Source organism: Bison bison, unplaced genomic scaffold, assembly GCF_000754665.1.
Source record: "Bison bison bison isolate TAMUID 2011002044 unplaced genomic scaffold, Bison_UMD1.0 scf7180017858736, whole genome shotgun sequence".
Taxonomy (NCBI): domain Eukaryota; kingdom Metazoa; phylum Chordata; class Mammalia; order Artiodactyla; family Bovidae; genus Bison; species Bison bison.
In genome coordinates this window covers 241,721-257,729 of record NW_011489308.1, presented here as the reverse complement: position 1 = coordinate 257,729, position 16,009 = coordinate 241,721, and the positions used below count along the sequence as shown (strand labels likewise).

General features: G+C 39.0%; 1 protein-coding gene across 1 annotated transcript in view; it reads left to right on the top strand.

Moving 5' to 3' along the window:
- The window catches only part of LOC104980166 (chromosome unknown open reading frame, human C11orf70), a 70,072-nt gene that overhangs the window by 40,784 nt on the left and 13,279 nt on the right, over positions 1-16,009 (top strand). The window contains exons 3-5 of the mRNA XM_010828809.1: positions 2-88; positions 290-371; positions 13,644-13,719. Coding sequence (XP_010827111.1) covers positions 2-88; positions 290-371; positions 13,644-13,719 — 245 coding nt within the window. The remainder of the gene's footprint in view (position 1; positions 89-289; positions 372-13,643; positions 13,720-16,009) is intronic.

Genomic DNA, 16,009 nt, shown 5'->3' with positions numbered 1-16,009 from the left:
ATTTGGACGTCTACAGCTTCAGATTCCTGCCTCAGAAAACCTTCCAGTCTCTGAGCACCCCACAGACTACCAGCCGGCTCCGCCAGTGGTGAGAGGCCGAGGGGCTCTTCTTTATGCCCCTTGGCCTTCTCGGCTGTGGAGGCGCGGATCGGGCGTCGAGGCGGCCCCGTTCTGAGTGAAACCCGGAGGCAGCGTTACCCTCAAGAAGGGCGGGCTCCGTGGGTGGGACGGATGAATGTGCTGCCCAGAGGGTACCACCCCTAGCTGACCGTCCTTCTCTTTGCCCCAGGTCTATGCTGGGTAGAATTGAGGCGCAAGCGTTCGGGTTTGACCAGACGTTTCAGGCTTATCGCAAGGATGATTTCGTTATGGTTGGTATGGAAGTTGGAGCGTTCCTTGAACCACTGCTGATGTTACTTTTTTTTTCTAGTTTGGCATAGATTCTGGTGAACACGGCATTATTCTGTGACGACGTTTTCTTGAAGTTTGAGAATAATAAAACGGTTCAATCGATTGTTTCACAGGAACTTTTATGTTTTCCATCACCATAAATTAGCTCTTCAGTATGCCGCCATAAAGAACTTTTCAATTTTGGAAAGTTAGTCTCTCCCTGGAAAATCGGTCTCTTTTTTAGTAGGCATACCTCATTTTTAAATCTTATACAGCTTTATCACCGGCTTTATCTACTAGGCTTAGCTTCAAATTACTTTTGGTAGTTTCTCAAAATTAAATCTACCCTGTGAGAAGAGGCTCTATTAGCAGTTCCACATGAAGAATTCCAGAAAAAGTTTTAAGCAGTGACTAAGTTATTGAAATAAATCTTTAGCTGGTAGAGGTGGCTGCCTTGAAAGGGGGAAAAAGTATTTCAAAGTACAGATTCTGGTGTGTTCACTGTATTTCATTCACGTTATTTAAAATCCTAGGGGTTTTTTAGTCCTCAGTTAAATGGAAAACTACTTTTATTGTTTGTGATATTATCTTTGCCGTTCATGTTCTCAGGCATTGACTGTAGTGTATAGTTGGCATAGTTTATCCACTCATTCATAAACACTTCCTCAGCGCCTACCGTGTGCTAGAAATTCTGTCAAGCAGTGGGGATGCCAGAAGGAAGAAGACAGGAGCCTGGCTTTCAAGGATCTTACGGACTCCTGGCAGGACTGCCAATAAATTTAAAAAATCAGATCATCTCATACAGAGTGATAGTGCAGTGAACAAAATATTAATCTAATTAACAAACCAAAATATTTACTCTGAGGGTGTATTAGTTTTCAAGGGATGCTGTAGGGAAGTACCACAAACTGGGTGGCTTAAAACAAGAGAAAAGTATTGTCTTACCGTTTTGGAGGGTGGAGATCCAAAACCAAGTGCTTAACAGGTTTTTGCTCTCCCTGAAATCTGTAGAGAGGAATCCTTCCTCATCTTTTTCCTAGCTTCTCATGGTTTGCGAGCAATCCTTGGCATTCTTTGGCTTGCAGCTCCAAAACATGAATCTCTACTCCTGTCAAAGTCCCTTAGCTGTCCTTCCTTCTCTCCCTCCTAGCTGTGTCTCTTCTTTTATAAGAATACCAGCCATATTGAATTAAGGGCCCACCTTATTCCAGTGTAATCTCATTTTAACTAATTGTATCCACAACAACCCTGTTTCCAACTAAGGTCACTTTCCAAGGCCCCAAGGACGTGAATTTTGGGCAGGGGGCTGAGGGAATACTATTCAGCTCTAAAATGAGGGTAGATTATTTAAAGTCTATTTCTCTTTACCTCAGATTGTTATAGTGTTAATATAATATGCTACTGATTATAATATTAATGACATTTCTCATTCAGCTAGATTTTTATAGTTTTTGATGTGTTTCATTTATGCCAGGACTGGCTCTCAAATGAATTTTTTTTTAAGATCATCAGGATTTTAATTAACTGAATTTTAGAGTGCTGTAAAAATTTTAATATATGTCATTTATTCAACAAATATTTTTCGAATACTTACTGTATCCTTGGTGGGAGGTGTTAAAAAGACAAAAAGAGATCTGATCCCAGCTTGTAAGTCATGTGTATAGGTTTGGAAGCTAGAAGTGTAGAAAATTCTCTACAAGACAAAATAATTGCTATATTGGAGGCTGTATAAGGTGCCCTAGGCACAAGGAAAAAGATCACTCAATGGAGGGGCATTGGTATCAAAAAAATTTCATAGACAGAGTGTAGAATTAATTTGGTTTGTTCAGTAGATACAGAGATCTTCAACAGAATCAATATTAATCCATAAAGCACAATAAATTTCTGTAATAGGCAGTTTTTTCAAACTAATTTTCAATATCTTCATGTTTATCCTAATTTTTTTTCTGGTGAGTAGGCAGTATTCTCATATTTTAATATAAAGAAGTATATTCATACAATCATTAATTTTACTCATGCAACTAATTTGGAGGAGATAAAGCATTGTGGCTGAGAGCATGGCCTCCAGAAGGGGATTTACCCTGAAGCTGCTGAATCTTGAGGCCCCTCACCAGCTCAAGCTCATCACACAGAATCCCCTTCCAAGGAACTCCAGCAGCATACTCACATGGTCATATGTTTTTGGAATTTTTAAAAATTAAATGTTTTGTGTTCTTAGTGAAGGTCGCTCAGTCGTCTGACTCTTTGCAACCCCATGGACCCATGGAATTCTCCAGGCCACAACAGTGAGTAGCCTTTCCCTTGTCCAGGGGATCTTCCCCACCCAGGGATCAAACCTAGGTCTCCCGCATTGCAGGCAGAGTCTTTGCTAGCTGAGCCCCAAGGGAAGACCTTGTATATTCTTAGAACCCCTAAAACTATACATGCTTAAGACACTACAAAAGCCGGATCCTCCCTTCATTTGACCTCTGGATAGCTGTCTGTCCAACTCTGCTGCTTACTGGCTGTATGACATTGGGCAAGTTATTTAAGGTTCTTCAACCTTTGCTTTCCTACAAAATTGTCACAGTGCTTAACACTTAAGTACTTTCTGAAAATGAAAATAATGCTGAATATATATTGAGATTATTATGAAGATTGATGAAATATAAAAATATTTAGCAAAATGCCTGGCTCATAATAAGTGCTGTTATTGTTACTAACATTTATATACTATTTTGCAAAATGTTTTGCCAAAGCAGTAATGACTCCTATGTGCCAGATTTAGCTTTCAGCACTTTTTATCCATTTATCACTAATCTTTACAACAATCTGGTAGATTTGGTGTTTTGGCCCCCACTTTAGGCAATGGCACCCCACTCCAGTACTCTTACCTGGAAAATCCCATGGACAGAGGAGCCTGGTGGGCTGCAGTCCATGGGGTCGCTAAGAGTCAGACATGACTGAGCGACTTCAGTCTCACTTTTCACTTTCATGCATTGGAGAAGGAAATGGCAACCCACTCCAGTGTTCTTGCCTGGAGAATCCCAGGGAAGGGGGAGGCTGGTGGGCTGCCGTCTACGGGGTCGCACAGAGTCAGACACAACTGAAGCGACTTAGCAGCAGCAGCTTACAGATGAGGAAACTGAAACTCAGAATGGCTAAATAATTTGTGCAAGCTTGCCCAGCAAATAGCAAAGCCTAGACCTTTTGGCTCCAACTTCCATGTCATTTTGACTACAAAACGCATAACTGAGCAAAGAGTCCTGCTTAAAGTAGGATTCCAGATTTTGAATTTTCCCTTAAAATTTAGAGACAAATTAGGTTTCAAAAGTTTGTCAGGTAGTAAGTGGATGGAAAGAAGGAAATATTCATCCAGCAAATATTTCTTTAGTTCCTTAGTCTGTACAGATGAGCAGGACACAGTTAAAGAGGGAAACAGACCAAAAAGTGCATTGTAGAATGAGAAGCTGTATAATATAAAATGCACAAGGTACTGCGGTGGCACAAAAGAGAAAGTGGTCATTTTTGACTGAGGTGGTTAAAGGACGGTTTAAAAAGGTTTTTAATCCAAGGATTAAAAAGGTTAAAAAAGTTAACCTTAAAAAAGGTTAAAAGAGTGCCCTTCCAAAAGACAGGGCACTTGAACTCTGGCCTGAAAGATGAATAGGAATTTGTCAGGTAGGCAGAGTGGGGTATTGTTAAACACGTGGGTAGGACAATACTTTTTAAAACTTCCTGTGCCATGCAAAGGAGTTTGGTCTTTATGTAGCTGAAGATCTGCTGAAAGGTTTTCAGCAAAACAGTAAAATTTAAAGTAATGAGATCACCTGGCAGAAGTATAGGGGGTGGATTGTTAGAACTGAGTCTGGAAACAGACTAAATTGGAAACTTATCTTCCAGACCATATATGGTGGTGCCCTGAATTAAGACAGAAGCACTGAGATTGCCTGAAGAGATGTTTATGAGACAGGTAGTACTCAAGGACTGATAGATAACTGACAGGCAAAGGATGAAATGGAGGATGACCGAGTTTTTTATTTGGTTGACTAGAGTGGAAGATTTAAATGTATAGAAAATGGAAAAGAATAAATAACGAAAATGATTTCAGTTTCAGGCACCCTAAATTTGAGGTGTATCCAAGTGGCAGTATCCTAGATAGTTGAATATAAGATCTCACTGAGTCTCAAGAGAGCTCTGTGCTTAGAATATAATGCTGGCATTCTCACCATGGATTAGAGATGACAGGAACCCTCCAAATTTACTGCAAGGGAGCTCCTCAGTTGATAGAGCTTCCTGAAGGTCTGCACATAGCTTCCGCTTATATCTCATGACCAGACTCTGCATATATCTCAGGATCACTTGCCACAGAGATTGCTAGGAATCGTAGACGTTTAGCTGAGCACATTGCTGTTTCAAATAAAATTGAGATTCCTTAAGGAAGGAGAGATACGATATTGGATCAGAAATCAGCAGTCTGCCAGATACATGACTGAGTCAGACATCTACTTATATTTCAAATGTGTGTCATCTAACAAACATACATTTAAACTGTTGTTATACCAAATGTTAATTTAGAAATATGTTTCTACTCTCACATTTTTAGTCCAACTCTTATATCCATACGTGACTACTGGAAAAACCTTAGCTTTGACTAAATGGACCTTTGTTGGCAAAGTAATGTCTTTGCTTTTTAATATGCTGTGTAGGTTGGTCATAACTTTTCTTCCAAGAACCAAGCGTCTTTTAATTGCATGGCAGTAGTCACCATCTGCAGTGATTTTGGAGCCCCCCAAAATAAAGTCTGTCACTGTTTCCACTGTTTCCCCATCTATTTGCCATGAAGTGATGGGACCAGATGCCATGATCTTAGTTTTCTCATGATGTACTCTGCATATAAGTTAAATAAGCAGGGTGACAATATACAGCCTTGATGTACTCCTTTCCTGATTTGAAACCAGTCTGTTGTTCCATGTCCAGTTCTAACTGTTGCTTCCTGACCTGCATACAGATTTCTCAAGAGGCAGGTCAGGTGGTCTGGTATTCTCATCTCTTTCAGAATTTTCCAGTTTGTTGTGATCCACACAGTCAAAGGCATTGGTGTAGTGAATGAAGCATATGTTTTTCTGGAACTCTCTTGCTTTTTCCATAATCCAGCGGATGTTGGCAATTTGATCTCTGGTTCCTCTGACTTTTCTAAATCCAGCTTGAACATCTGGAAGTTCATGGTTCACGTACTGTTAAAGCCTGGCTTGGAGAATTTTGAGCATTACTTTCCTACTGTGTGAGATGAGTGGAATTGTGCAGTAGTTTGAGCATTCTTTGGCATTGCCTTGTTTGGGATTGGAATGAAAACTGACTTTTTCAGGTCCTGTGGCCACTGCTGAGTTTTCCAAATTTGCTGGCATATTGAATGCAGCACTTGCACAGCATCATCTTTTAGGATTTGAAATAGCTCAACTGGAATTCTATCACCTCCACTAGCTTTGTTTGTAGCAATGCTTCCTAAAGCCCACTTGACTTTGCATTCCAAAATGTCTGGCTGTAGGTGAGTGATCATACCTTCATGATTATCTGGGTCATGAAGACCTTTTTTGTATAGATCTTCTGTGTATTCTTGCCACTTCTTCTTAATATCGTCTGCTTCTGGTAGGTCCATATCATTTCTGTCCTTTATTGAGCCCACCTTTGCATGAAATGTTCCCTTGATGTCTAATTTTCTTGAGGAGAACTCTAGTCTTTCCCATTTTATTGTTTTCCTCTATTTCTTTACATTGATCACTGAGGAAGCCTTTCTTATCTCTCCTTGCTATTCTTTGGAACTCTACCTTCAAATGGGTATATCTTTCCTTTTTTCCTTTGCCTTTCACTTCTCTTCTTTTCACAGAAGAGTAAGGCTTCCTCAGACAACCATTTTGCCTTTTTGTATTTCTTTTTCTTGGGGATGGTCTTGATCCCTTCCTCCTGTACAGTGTCACAAACCTCCGTCATAGTTCTTCAGGCACTCTGTCTATCAGATCTAATCCCTTGAATCTATTTTTCACTTCCACTGTATAATCATAAGGGATTTGATTTAGGTCATACCTGAATGGTCTAGTGGTTTTCCCTACTTTTTTCATTTTAAGTCTGAATTTGGCAATAAGGAGTTCATGATCTGAGCCACAGTCAACTCTCGGTCTTGTTTTTGCTGACTGTATAGAGCTTCTGCATGTTTGGCTGCAAAGAATATAATCAATCTGATTTTGGTGTTGACCATCTGGTGATGTCCATGTGTAGAGTCTTCTCTTGTGTTGATGGAAGAAGGTGTTTGCTATGACCAGTACGTTCTTTTGGCAAAACTCTATTAGCCTTTGCCCTGCTTCATTCTTCACTCCAAGGCCAAATTTGCCTGTTACTCCACGTTTCTCTTGACATCCTACTTTTGCAGTCCAGTCCCCTAAATGAAAAGGACATCTTTGGGTGTTAGTTAGGTCTTGTAGGTCTTGTAGGTGTTAGAAGGTCTTGTAGGTCTTCGTAGAACCGTTCAACTTCAGCTTCAGCATTACTGGTTGAGGCATAGACTTGGATTACTGTGATATTGAATGGTTTGCCTGGGAAATGAACAGAGGTCATTCTGTCGTTTTTGAGATTGCATCCAAGTACTGCATTTCAGACTCTTGTTGACTATGATGGCTACTACATTTCTTCTAAGGGATTCTTGCCCACAGTAGTAGATATAATGGTCATCTGAGTTAAATTTCCCCATTCCAGTTCATTTTAGTTCACTAATTCCTAAAATGTCGATGTTCTCTCTTGCCATCTCCTGTTTAACCACTTCCCATTTGCCTTGGTTCATGGATCTAACCTTGCAGGTTCCTATGCAATATTGCTCTTTACAGCATCAAACTTTACTTCTATCACCAGTCATATCCACAACTGGGTGTTATTTTTGCTTTGGCTCCATCCTTTCCTTCTTTCTAGAGGTATTTCTTCACTCTTCTCCAGTAGCATATTGGATACCTACCAACCTGGGGAGTTTATCTTTCAGTATCCTATCTTTTTGCCTTTCATACTGTTCATGGTTCATTGCCTTTTCATACATGTTCATACTGTTTATATCAGTATCTTTATTATCACTCCTAGTTGGGAATAAAAAATTCCAAAACATGTCAGCTTTCTTAAAGCTATCCGAGATTCAGAGAATCCCTAATGCCTCACTGGAAATTCTATAACAAACCCAAAATAACATTTGTACATATTAAGGCAGGCTGTTCTTGTGTTTTTTTAAGAAAATTCATTCTTCAGGTGTATAATTATGATTTCCATAACAACTATTGCTTTATTTGAGGGGCCTTTTGTTATTGTTGTTGTTCAGCTGCTCAGTCGTGTCCAACTCTGTGACCCCATGGACTGCAGCATGCCAGGCTTCCCTGTCCATCACCAACTCCTGGAGCTTGCTCAAACTCATGTTCATCGAGTTGGTGATACCATCCAACCATCTTGTCCTCTGTTGTTCCCCTTCTCCTCCTGCATTTATATCAGTATCTTTGTTATCACTGGGCCTTTTATGAAGACTTATTTCCATTGGCTCCAGGCCAATTCACCGCAGGCCACTTAACCTACTTCCATTCATAGTGACATTTAAAATGTAAATGGATTCCCCCCAGGTATAATTACTAAATCTGAATTAAATTTCCCCTTCTGCTGATTCTTTCAGAAGACTTCTAAACAGCATTCAAAACCAGTATTAATTGGGATTGATTCCAGCTTACATGTCTTTTTAAAATGTGTGTTATATGAATTAAAATAGTTGCACAAACACTCCTTATTTGGCTTTTTAAAGTTATAAGGTAACTTCCTTTTTTCTGAGTAAGATTTTTTTTGTAGTTAGACATATATGATACCTGTAAGGTGTTTGTCTTTAATTTCCACCATTTGAATGTAAACACCATGGGACCAGGGACTTTGTCTTGCTTGGCATAATGTAGACATCATTCATGAGTACTTGCTGAATGTTGTACTAATCTTCACCCACATACCTGGTCCTCTCCACTGTTGTCTCTCATTAAATGACATTCATTCTGCGTGATTTTTCATGCAAAAATTTGGGGAGTCATCTTTGAGTCCTCCTTCTCCTATTGTCCCTTTCTTCTAAATATTCATGGACTCCATCCACTTCTCTCCCTCCCCACTTGCTATCATTTTGACATGTGAACATCAGACCTTCCTGGATGACAGCAGTACCGTCCCGTCTCTCTTAACCAGTCTCTTTACAGCCCCTCACTTCATTCTCCATACCACAGAAGGAATGAGCTTTTAAAAATATGACTCTAATCACATCTTTCCTTTGTTTAAATCTCTTCATTGTCTTCCAACTGTCCTTAGCTCAAAATACTGATCAATCTAGAGTAGTGTGAGATTAAGATAAAAAATTTTTGACTTTTGACCTCCAAAGTTCAGTTTAACTCCCCAACTTCATCAAACCCATTGGCCCCTCGACTCTGGTCACACTGAACCTTGTTACTTTTTTGGGGGGGGCAGCACTGCTCGGCTAATGACTGGACTGCCAGAGAAGTCCCATGAACCTCATTATTTTTCTTCAATGGGATGTCCCCTCCATTCTCACCTTAAAGATTTTAAACTCGCCATTTTCTCCACCTTAAAAAGATAGTCTTTCCAGTGTCATGCTGGAACCAGCTCAGGACAGCTCAACTGCTAAATGTTCAGGAATCTTTGCTGGCTGTTAAACTGTTGGCAATTTGAAATCCACCCTGGAAATCATCAAATGCTACAAATCAGGGCTTTGTGGGGAGGAAGGGGTTTCAGTTATTAAGCATTTACCAGTATACCTTTTTTCCAGCTGACTCCTACTCAGCTTTTAGATCTGAACCTAAATGTTCTTTCTGCATTAACCTTTCATCCCACAGCTGTTAGAGTCTGTCTGCTTACTATATACTTCAATATTAGCACCCTGTATCTTTTCATAACATTCATGCTGCATTAATATCTTAACATCTCTCCTTTCAGTCTGTTGATTCTATGAGGGCGGGACTATGACCATTTGATTTTGGGAATTAGGATACTTTCAGTTGAGTGTTAGGAGCAGGAGCCAGATATAGAAGAATAACTGGAAGACATAGAAGTGAAACAAGATAGACTCCTCTTTCAAGAAACTACTTAAGAAAATAGAGCAATAGCTTAAAGAAAGTGTCACAATAAGAGAAATGTTTATTGAAACAATCTGAACAGCAAAGAATAATTCACAGAGTCAACAATCTAATACCCCAATCTAATCCAACCCTCTCAACCCGTCTCTTCCCACAAGCCTCCAACTATCACTTCTTAGGTGACTATTGGCAATGGTTTGGTATTATTGTTCCATACTTTTCTTTATGTTTGTGTAAAGATTTTTGGTTTTTCCATATATATTACTCTTAAACTACTCTTTTACTCAAAATACTTAACAGCTTTCTTCCAAAGTCAAAACAGTAAATTGAGTAACTGCTATATGCCAGGTCCTGGCAATATAACAGTGAATAAGAAAAACAAGCTTCTGGAGCTTACATTCTATTCTGTTACTTTCTTTTCAATAACTGCATGCCATCTGGTGTAGATGTATTCAGCCGTTTTATTTTATTATTGTTCAGCCATTTTATTCAATCAATCTACTGATGGGCATTGAAATTTTCAGGTATTAACACTACAGATAATACTATTAAAAAATTCCGTGTACATAAATTTTACCTACTGATGGTTTAATTTTTGTATAACATACCCAAAAGTTGAATTTGTTGGGTCATAAGTTACATGTTTTTAATGTTAAAGATAATATCCAATTCTCCCTGGATATAAAGTTATAAAGATTCACACTTCTACCAGCAGTATGTAAGAGTGCATATTTTCTGGTACTCCTACCAAAAGTTACTAGTCTTTTTAAATCTTGCCAATATAGTGGGTAAAAATGATATCTTCTGGCTTTTGTTTTTATTTTTCTCACTGCTCTTAAAGTTGAGCATCTTTTCATAAGTTTGTTGGCTATTTGTATGTTTTTACATGGCTTTTTGTTATCTTTTGGCTGTGTTTAAATCGGGTTGTCAGTTTTTCTTATCATAAATGTTGGGCTTTTTTAAGCCAGTAGGGATATCAGTCTCCCTCTCTTTAAAATCATATTTGTTGCAAATATTTCTTACCAATCTGTTGTTTTTCTTTTATTGCTCATCCTGGGCATCATTATGTTTTCTGACTGCCCAATATTTTTTGAACATACCTGTGATTTGGAGTAATTTTCACCCTTCATTTTTTAGGAAGTTCAAAGCAGAATCCAAAACTTTTGCTTTTTTTTTTTTTTTTTAGGTATAATTATCATGGGCTTCCCAGGTGGCTCAGTGGTAAAGAATCTGCCTCCCAAGGCAGGAGATTCAAGAGACATGCATTCGATCTGTGGGTCAGGAAGATCCCCTGGAGAAGGAAATAGCAACATGCTCCAGTATTCTTTGCTGGAAAAGTCCATGAACAGAGGAGCCTGGAGGGCTACAGTCCATGGGGTCACAAAAAGTCAGACACAACTGAGTGACTGATCGTGCATAACTGACATATGATACTAGTTTCAGGTGTATAATATACTGCAATTCACATACTGCAAAATGGTCACCGTAGTAAGGCTAATTATCTTTTGTCACCATGCAGAGTTACATTTCTTTTTTCTTGTGATGAGAACTTTTAAGATTTATTCACTTAGCAACTTTCAAATATGTAATACATTAATTATAGTCACTGTGCTATTCATTACATACCCTATAACTAACTTATCTTATAATGGGAAATTTGTACCTGTTGACCTTCACCCATTTCATCTACCTCGCAACCCTTCTCTGTGGCAACAACCAATGTGTTCTCTGTATCTGTTGGTTTGGTTTGTATTCACTCACTCAGTCGTGTCAGACTCTTTGTGCCCCTTTGGTCTGTAACCCACCAGGCTCCTCTGTCCATGGATATTCTAGGCAAGAACACTGGAATGGGTTGCCATTTCCTCCTCTAGGGTATTTTCCTGACCTAGGGATTGAACCCCTGTCTCCTATGTCTCCTGCATTGCAGGCTGATTCTTTACCAATGAGCCATCTGGGAAGCTCACTTGCTTGGTTTGGTTTGTTCATTTATTCTGTTTTTTAGATTCCACATATAAGTGAAACCATAGAGTATTTGTCTTTCTCTGTCTGACTTATTACACTAATTTAGTGTAATAGCTTCAAGGTCCTTCTGCGTAGTCACAGATGGCAAGATTTCATTCTTTTTTAAGGATAAAAAATATTTCATTGTGTGTGTGTATATATATATATATAAAAATAAAACACAGCTGCTTTATCCATCCATCCATATATGGACATGTAAGTTATTTAGGTTGTTTCCGTATCTTGATTCTCGGTAAATAATGCTCCAGTCAACATAGAGTGCATATAGTTTTTTGAATTAGAGCTTTCATATTCTTTGAATAAATACTCAGAAGTAGAGTTGCTGGGTAATATGTTAATTCTACTTCTTGTGTTTTGAGGAAACTCCATAGTGTTCTCCGTAATGGCTGCATCAATTCACATCCCCACCAGCAGTGCATGAGGATTCCCTTTTCTTCACATCTTTGCTAATGCTAGTTATTTCTTGTCTTACTGTTGATAGCCTTTCCAATAGATGTGAAGTGATACCTCATTGTGGGTTGATTTGCATTTCCCTGATGATTAGTGTTGGGCATCTTTTCATGTCTTATTTGGAAAAATGTCTATTCAGACTCTCTGCCCATTTTTTAAATCATATTTTTAGTTTTTTTGTTATTGAGTTATGAGTTTTAGTTATTTGAACTGAGTTCCTTATATAGTTTGGATTAACCCCTTATCAGGTGTATGACTTGCAAATATCTTCTCCCTTTCAGTGGGTTGCCTTTTCATTTTGTTGACGGTTTACTTCATTTTGTAATACTTGCCTATTTTTGCACTCAGTGCAAACCTAGGATCTAGTGTTACTAATGACTCATCAGTACAAAACCAGTTTTTCGAAAGTGAGCAACTGAGGGAGGTGGGAGGGGGGTTCAGGATGGGGAACACATGTACACCCGTGGTGGATTCATGTCAGTGTATGGCAAAACCACTACAATATTGTAAAGTAATTAGCCTCCAATTAAAATAAATAAATTTACTACAAAAAAGAAAGTGAACAACTTAAGGAAAGATTCTGTACACAGAACCCTAAGGGTTGGTGGCTGAGGCATCCAGCTTTCAGGTAGGGCAGTCCTGGCACAGCAGTGGCCTTGGTGAGGAAGGGATCATGATAGCATTTTTTAGTGCTTGGCGAGGCTGTAGCAAGGGAGACTGTTTCCTCATCAGGGCTGCTCTACATATGATTCTGTATTATTCCCAGTGCCTTAGCCTGATTCTCTATATCTCCTGAAAATTATGCGGACTGCCTGAGATACTTGTAATAAGTGTCTCTTCAGATCTTTTTGCCCAGAGTCAGCTGCTAGTGCCTAAAAATAAAACTCATGGCTACTTTTCCTTCTTTTGCTATACAGAAAGTTTTCATTTTTAAAAAGCAAAATCTGTCACTTTTCTGTGTAATGTGTGACAATTACATTTAGATTTAGATTTAGATTTAGTCTCTCAGTCAAGTCCAACTCTTTGTGACCACATGAACTGTGTAGCTTGCCAGGCTCCTCTGTCCATGGAATTCTCCAAGCAAGAATACTGGAGTAGGTAGCCATTCCTTTCTCCTGACACCAGGATCAAATCCTAGTGTCCTGCATTGCAGGCAGATTTTTTATTGTCTGAGCCACCAGGGAAGCCAATGGCTACCCACTCCAGTATTCTTGTTGGGAATATTCCATGGACAGACTATGGGTCACAAAGAGTTGGACATGACTAAGCAACTTTCACTTTCACTTTACTTTTTAGATTTGGGAGGTAGGGAGAGTGGGAGTAATGATTACTAAGTCAGTTAATTGAGAGAATGAGGTTAAAAGAAAACAAAATTTCCAAACATTATTTAACTTCCTACTTTTCACTATAAATCATAACTTTCTATTTATTAAGTTCCAAAGGTAGCTACTTGGACATTATTGTTAATACTGTTCTAAAGTGAAGGTAACAAAACTTCATTTCTTTATGACACATTAATTACTTAGATATTTTACCAATTAAAGATTACCCTTCCCCAACTTAAATAAGATTCTACTATAGTTATTTTAGAAGTTAATTCTTATTCTTGTGGATAATAATGTAACTAACTTTGTTCCCCTCAAATTTGTATTTTAGGCCTTTTTCAAAGATCCAAATGTTATTCCCAATTTGAAATTACTTTCAGAATCTTCTGGAGAGTGGCTTACATTAGGTAAACAAAATTTATTTTCATCTCTTCATATTACTATTTTACTATTATAACAAAATTTCATTTCAGGAATTTTCAATATTAAAATACAAATTATGAATAGTGACTCACATTTGATAACATCAAGGTCAAGATAATTGTCTGTGCCAGGCCTGCCATACATCTTCCCTGCAAGGGTCCACTATACATATCCTGGCCTAGCACATAAGAGCAGTTTTTCTCTCTTTACATTCATTTGGAAAGTATTTATTGTGCACCATCCATGGACTCTGACAGATGCAGGGAATGAGAAATAAGAGAAATTAGAATAAGAGAAAACCTGTACTCAAAGAACTCATTGATATGTTTGAAAATACATGCAGTAATATATCGCTGGTATATCCCATAGCAATGGGAGCAAAAGGAGGGGAGTGGTCAATTCCACCCAAGGGAAGAGGGTCAGGTAAGAGTCCACTAACACGAGGATGCTTGGGTGAAATCTTATTTGAGGCGGCCCATGGCTGCAAGCAAAGATAAGAAGGACTGAGAAGGCAATTCAGAGATCATCAGGGCCACCCCTCAGTTTCAGTGACACACTCCCTCAGAGGGAGAAACACAGGGCCACCCCCCATCCAGTAGGTCTGGCAGGCAGAGCATTGGACCAGAGAGGATTACTCTTGAGGCTTCAAGTCTAATGAAATTTGCCTTGTCAAGTTTTAGACTGGCTTGGGACCATCACCTCTTTCTTCTTCGCTATTTCTCCCTTTTGGACTACAAATGTCTGTCCTATGCCTGTCTCACCATTGTATTCTGGAAGCCTGTAACGTCTCATCTCACAGGTTCATAGCTGGAGCGGAATTTTGCCTCAGGACAAATTATACCTCGAGTCTCATCCATATCTGATTTAGATGATATTTAGATGGCACTTTGGACTTTAAACTTTTTGGTTGATGCCGGAATGAATTGAGACTTTTGAGGTTGTCGGGATAAAATAAATTTGGGAGGGGGACAAGGGCAGAAGCCTATGGACTGAATTGTGTCCCTTCAAACTTCATATGTTGAGGTCCTCCTAACCCACCATGACCTCATTACTTTCTCCAAAGGCTCCATCTCAAAGTACCATCACTTTTGGGGACAGGGTTTTAACATTATGAGTTTTGGAGGGACACAATTCAGTCCATAGCAAATGCTATTTCTGTGTCTCAGACTAAGTGGTTTGAATTTAATTACATTCTCTCACCATCCATACCCTCCTGCCACTCCCCACATCAGATCCAGGGTATTAAAGTGGCACTTTTATTAAAGTGGCAAGTTGCCCAGTATCAGTCCTTCATCCTCTGGCCACCAACTCATGCTCAAAGATTGTTTGGTTTTATACTGCTCTTGTTCTTTGGTTTTCCAATATTGCTCAGACCTACTTTATCACTTTCCAGGATCTTCTTTTCACTTTAATCCCCCAGAGAATTTTGCCTCTGAAACAAAAGGAGCTTTTCTTAGCAGCATAGCTTTTGAAATAACTGAGGTAAACCCAGTTTTTTACCATCTGAGCCACCGGGGAAGCCTTGTGTCCATGGGGTCACAAAGAGTCAGACACAGCTGAATGACTCACACACAAGTTCTTGGCTCCAGACAGTCTTCTTTCCTCCACACTAGCCCAGCTCAGGATCAGAACGAGAGCAATAGTGCCTAGCCAGGACTCTGGGTGGACAAGAGGGAGGAATTGCAAATAATCACCAATATTACTCTTCTCAAGCTCAAACTGCTTCTCAGATCAGAGATCCAGCAAAAGTATTGGGGAGAGGACATACTACGTCTCTCTGCAGTCTTCCTAGAACTTTGCACAAGGAGAGCCCCATCCCTTTATATCTGAGTGAGTGCGTGTTTATATGTAGGTGCGCAAAAGAGAGAAACTGACTGAGTGATTCACTGAGGCAATAATAAAAATATTCACCTTAATCTTTATATCTTTCTATCACTTAATAGAACCTCTACTAACAGAAAATACATTCCTGAAAGACACATTCTGGAAATGTCAGGGAGGGAGTGCAGGTTTGGAAGGGGGAAGAACTAGAGCTGAAAGAGAAAAATAGAATACCAGATTAGAACAAAAGATTTCAAATTTCTCTAATTCCATACTTGTAATAACTTGAGTAGGACCTGGTTCAAAATTTACCTTGGCTTGGAGAAAACTTTTTTTGTAATAAACAATGTCAGTGAGATCAGAGGAGGAAATTTTTTAACGGAGAGAAATATTTTCAAAACACCCTCAATGACTTTAGAAACACACTTGTTACATTAATTAAAATTTTTGTAT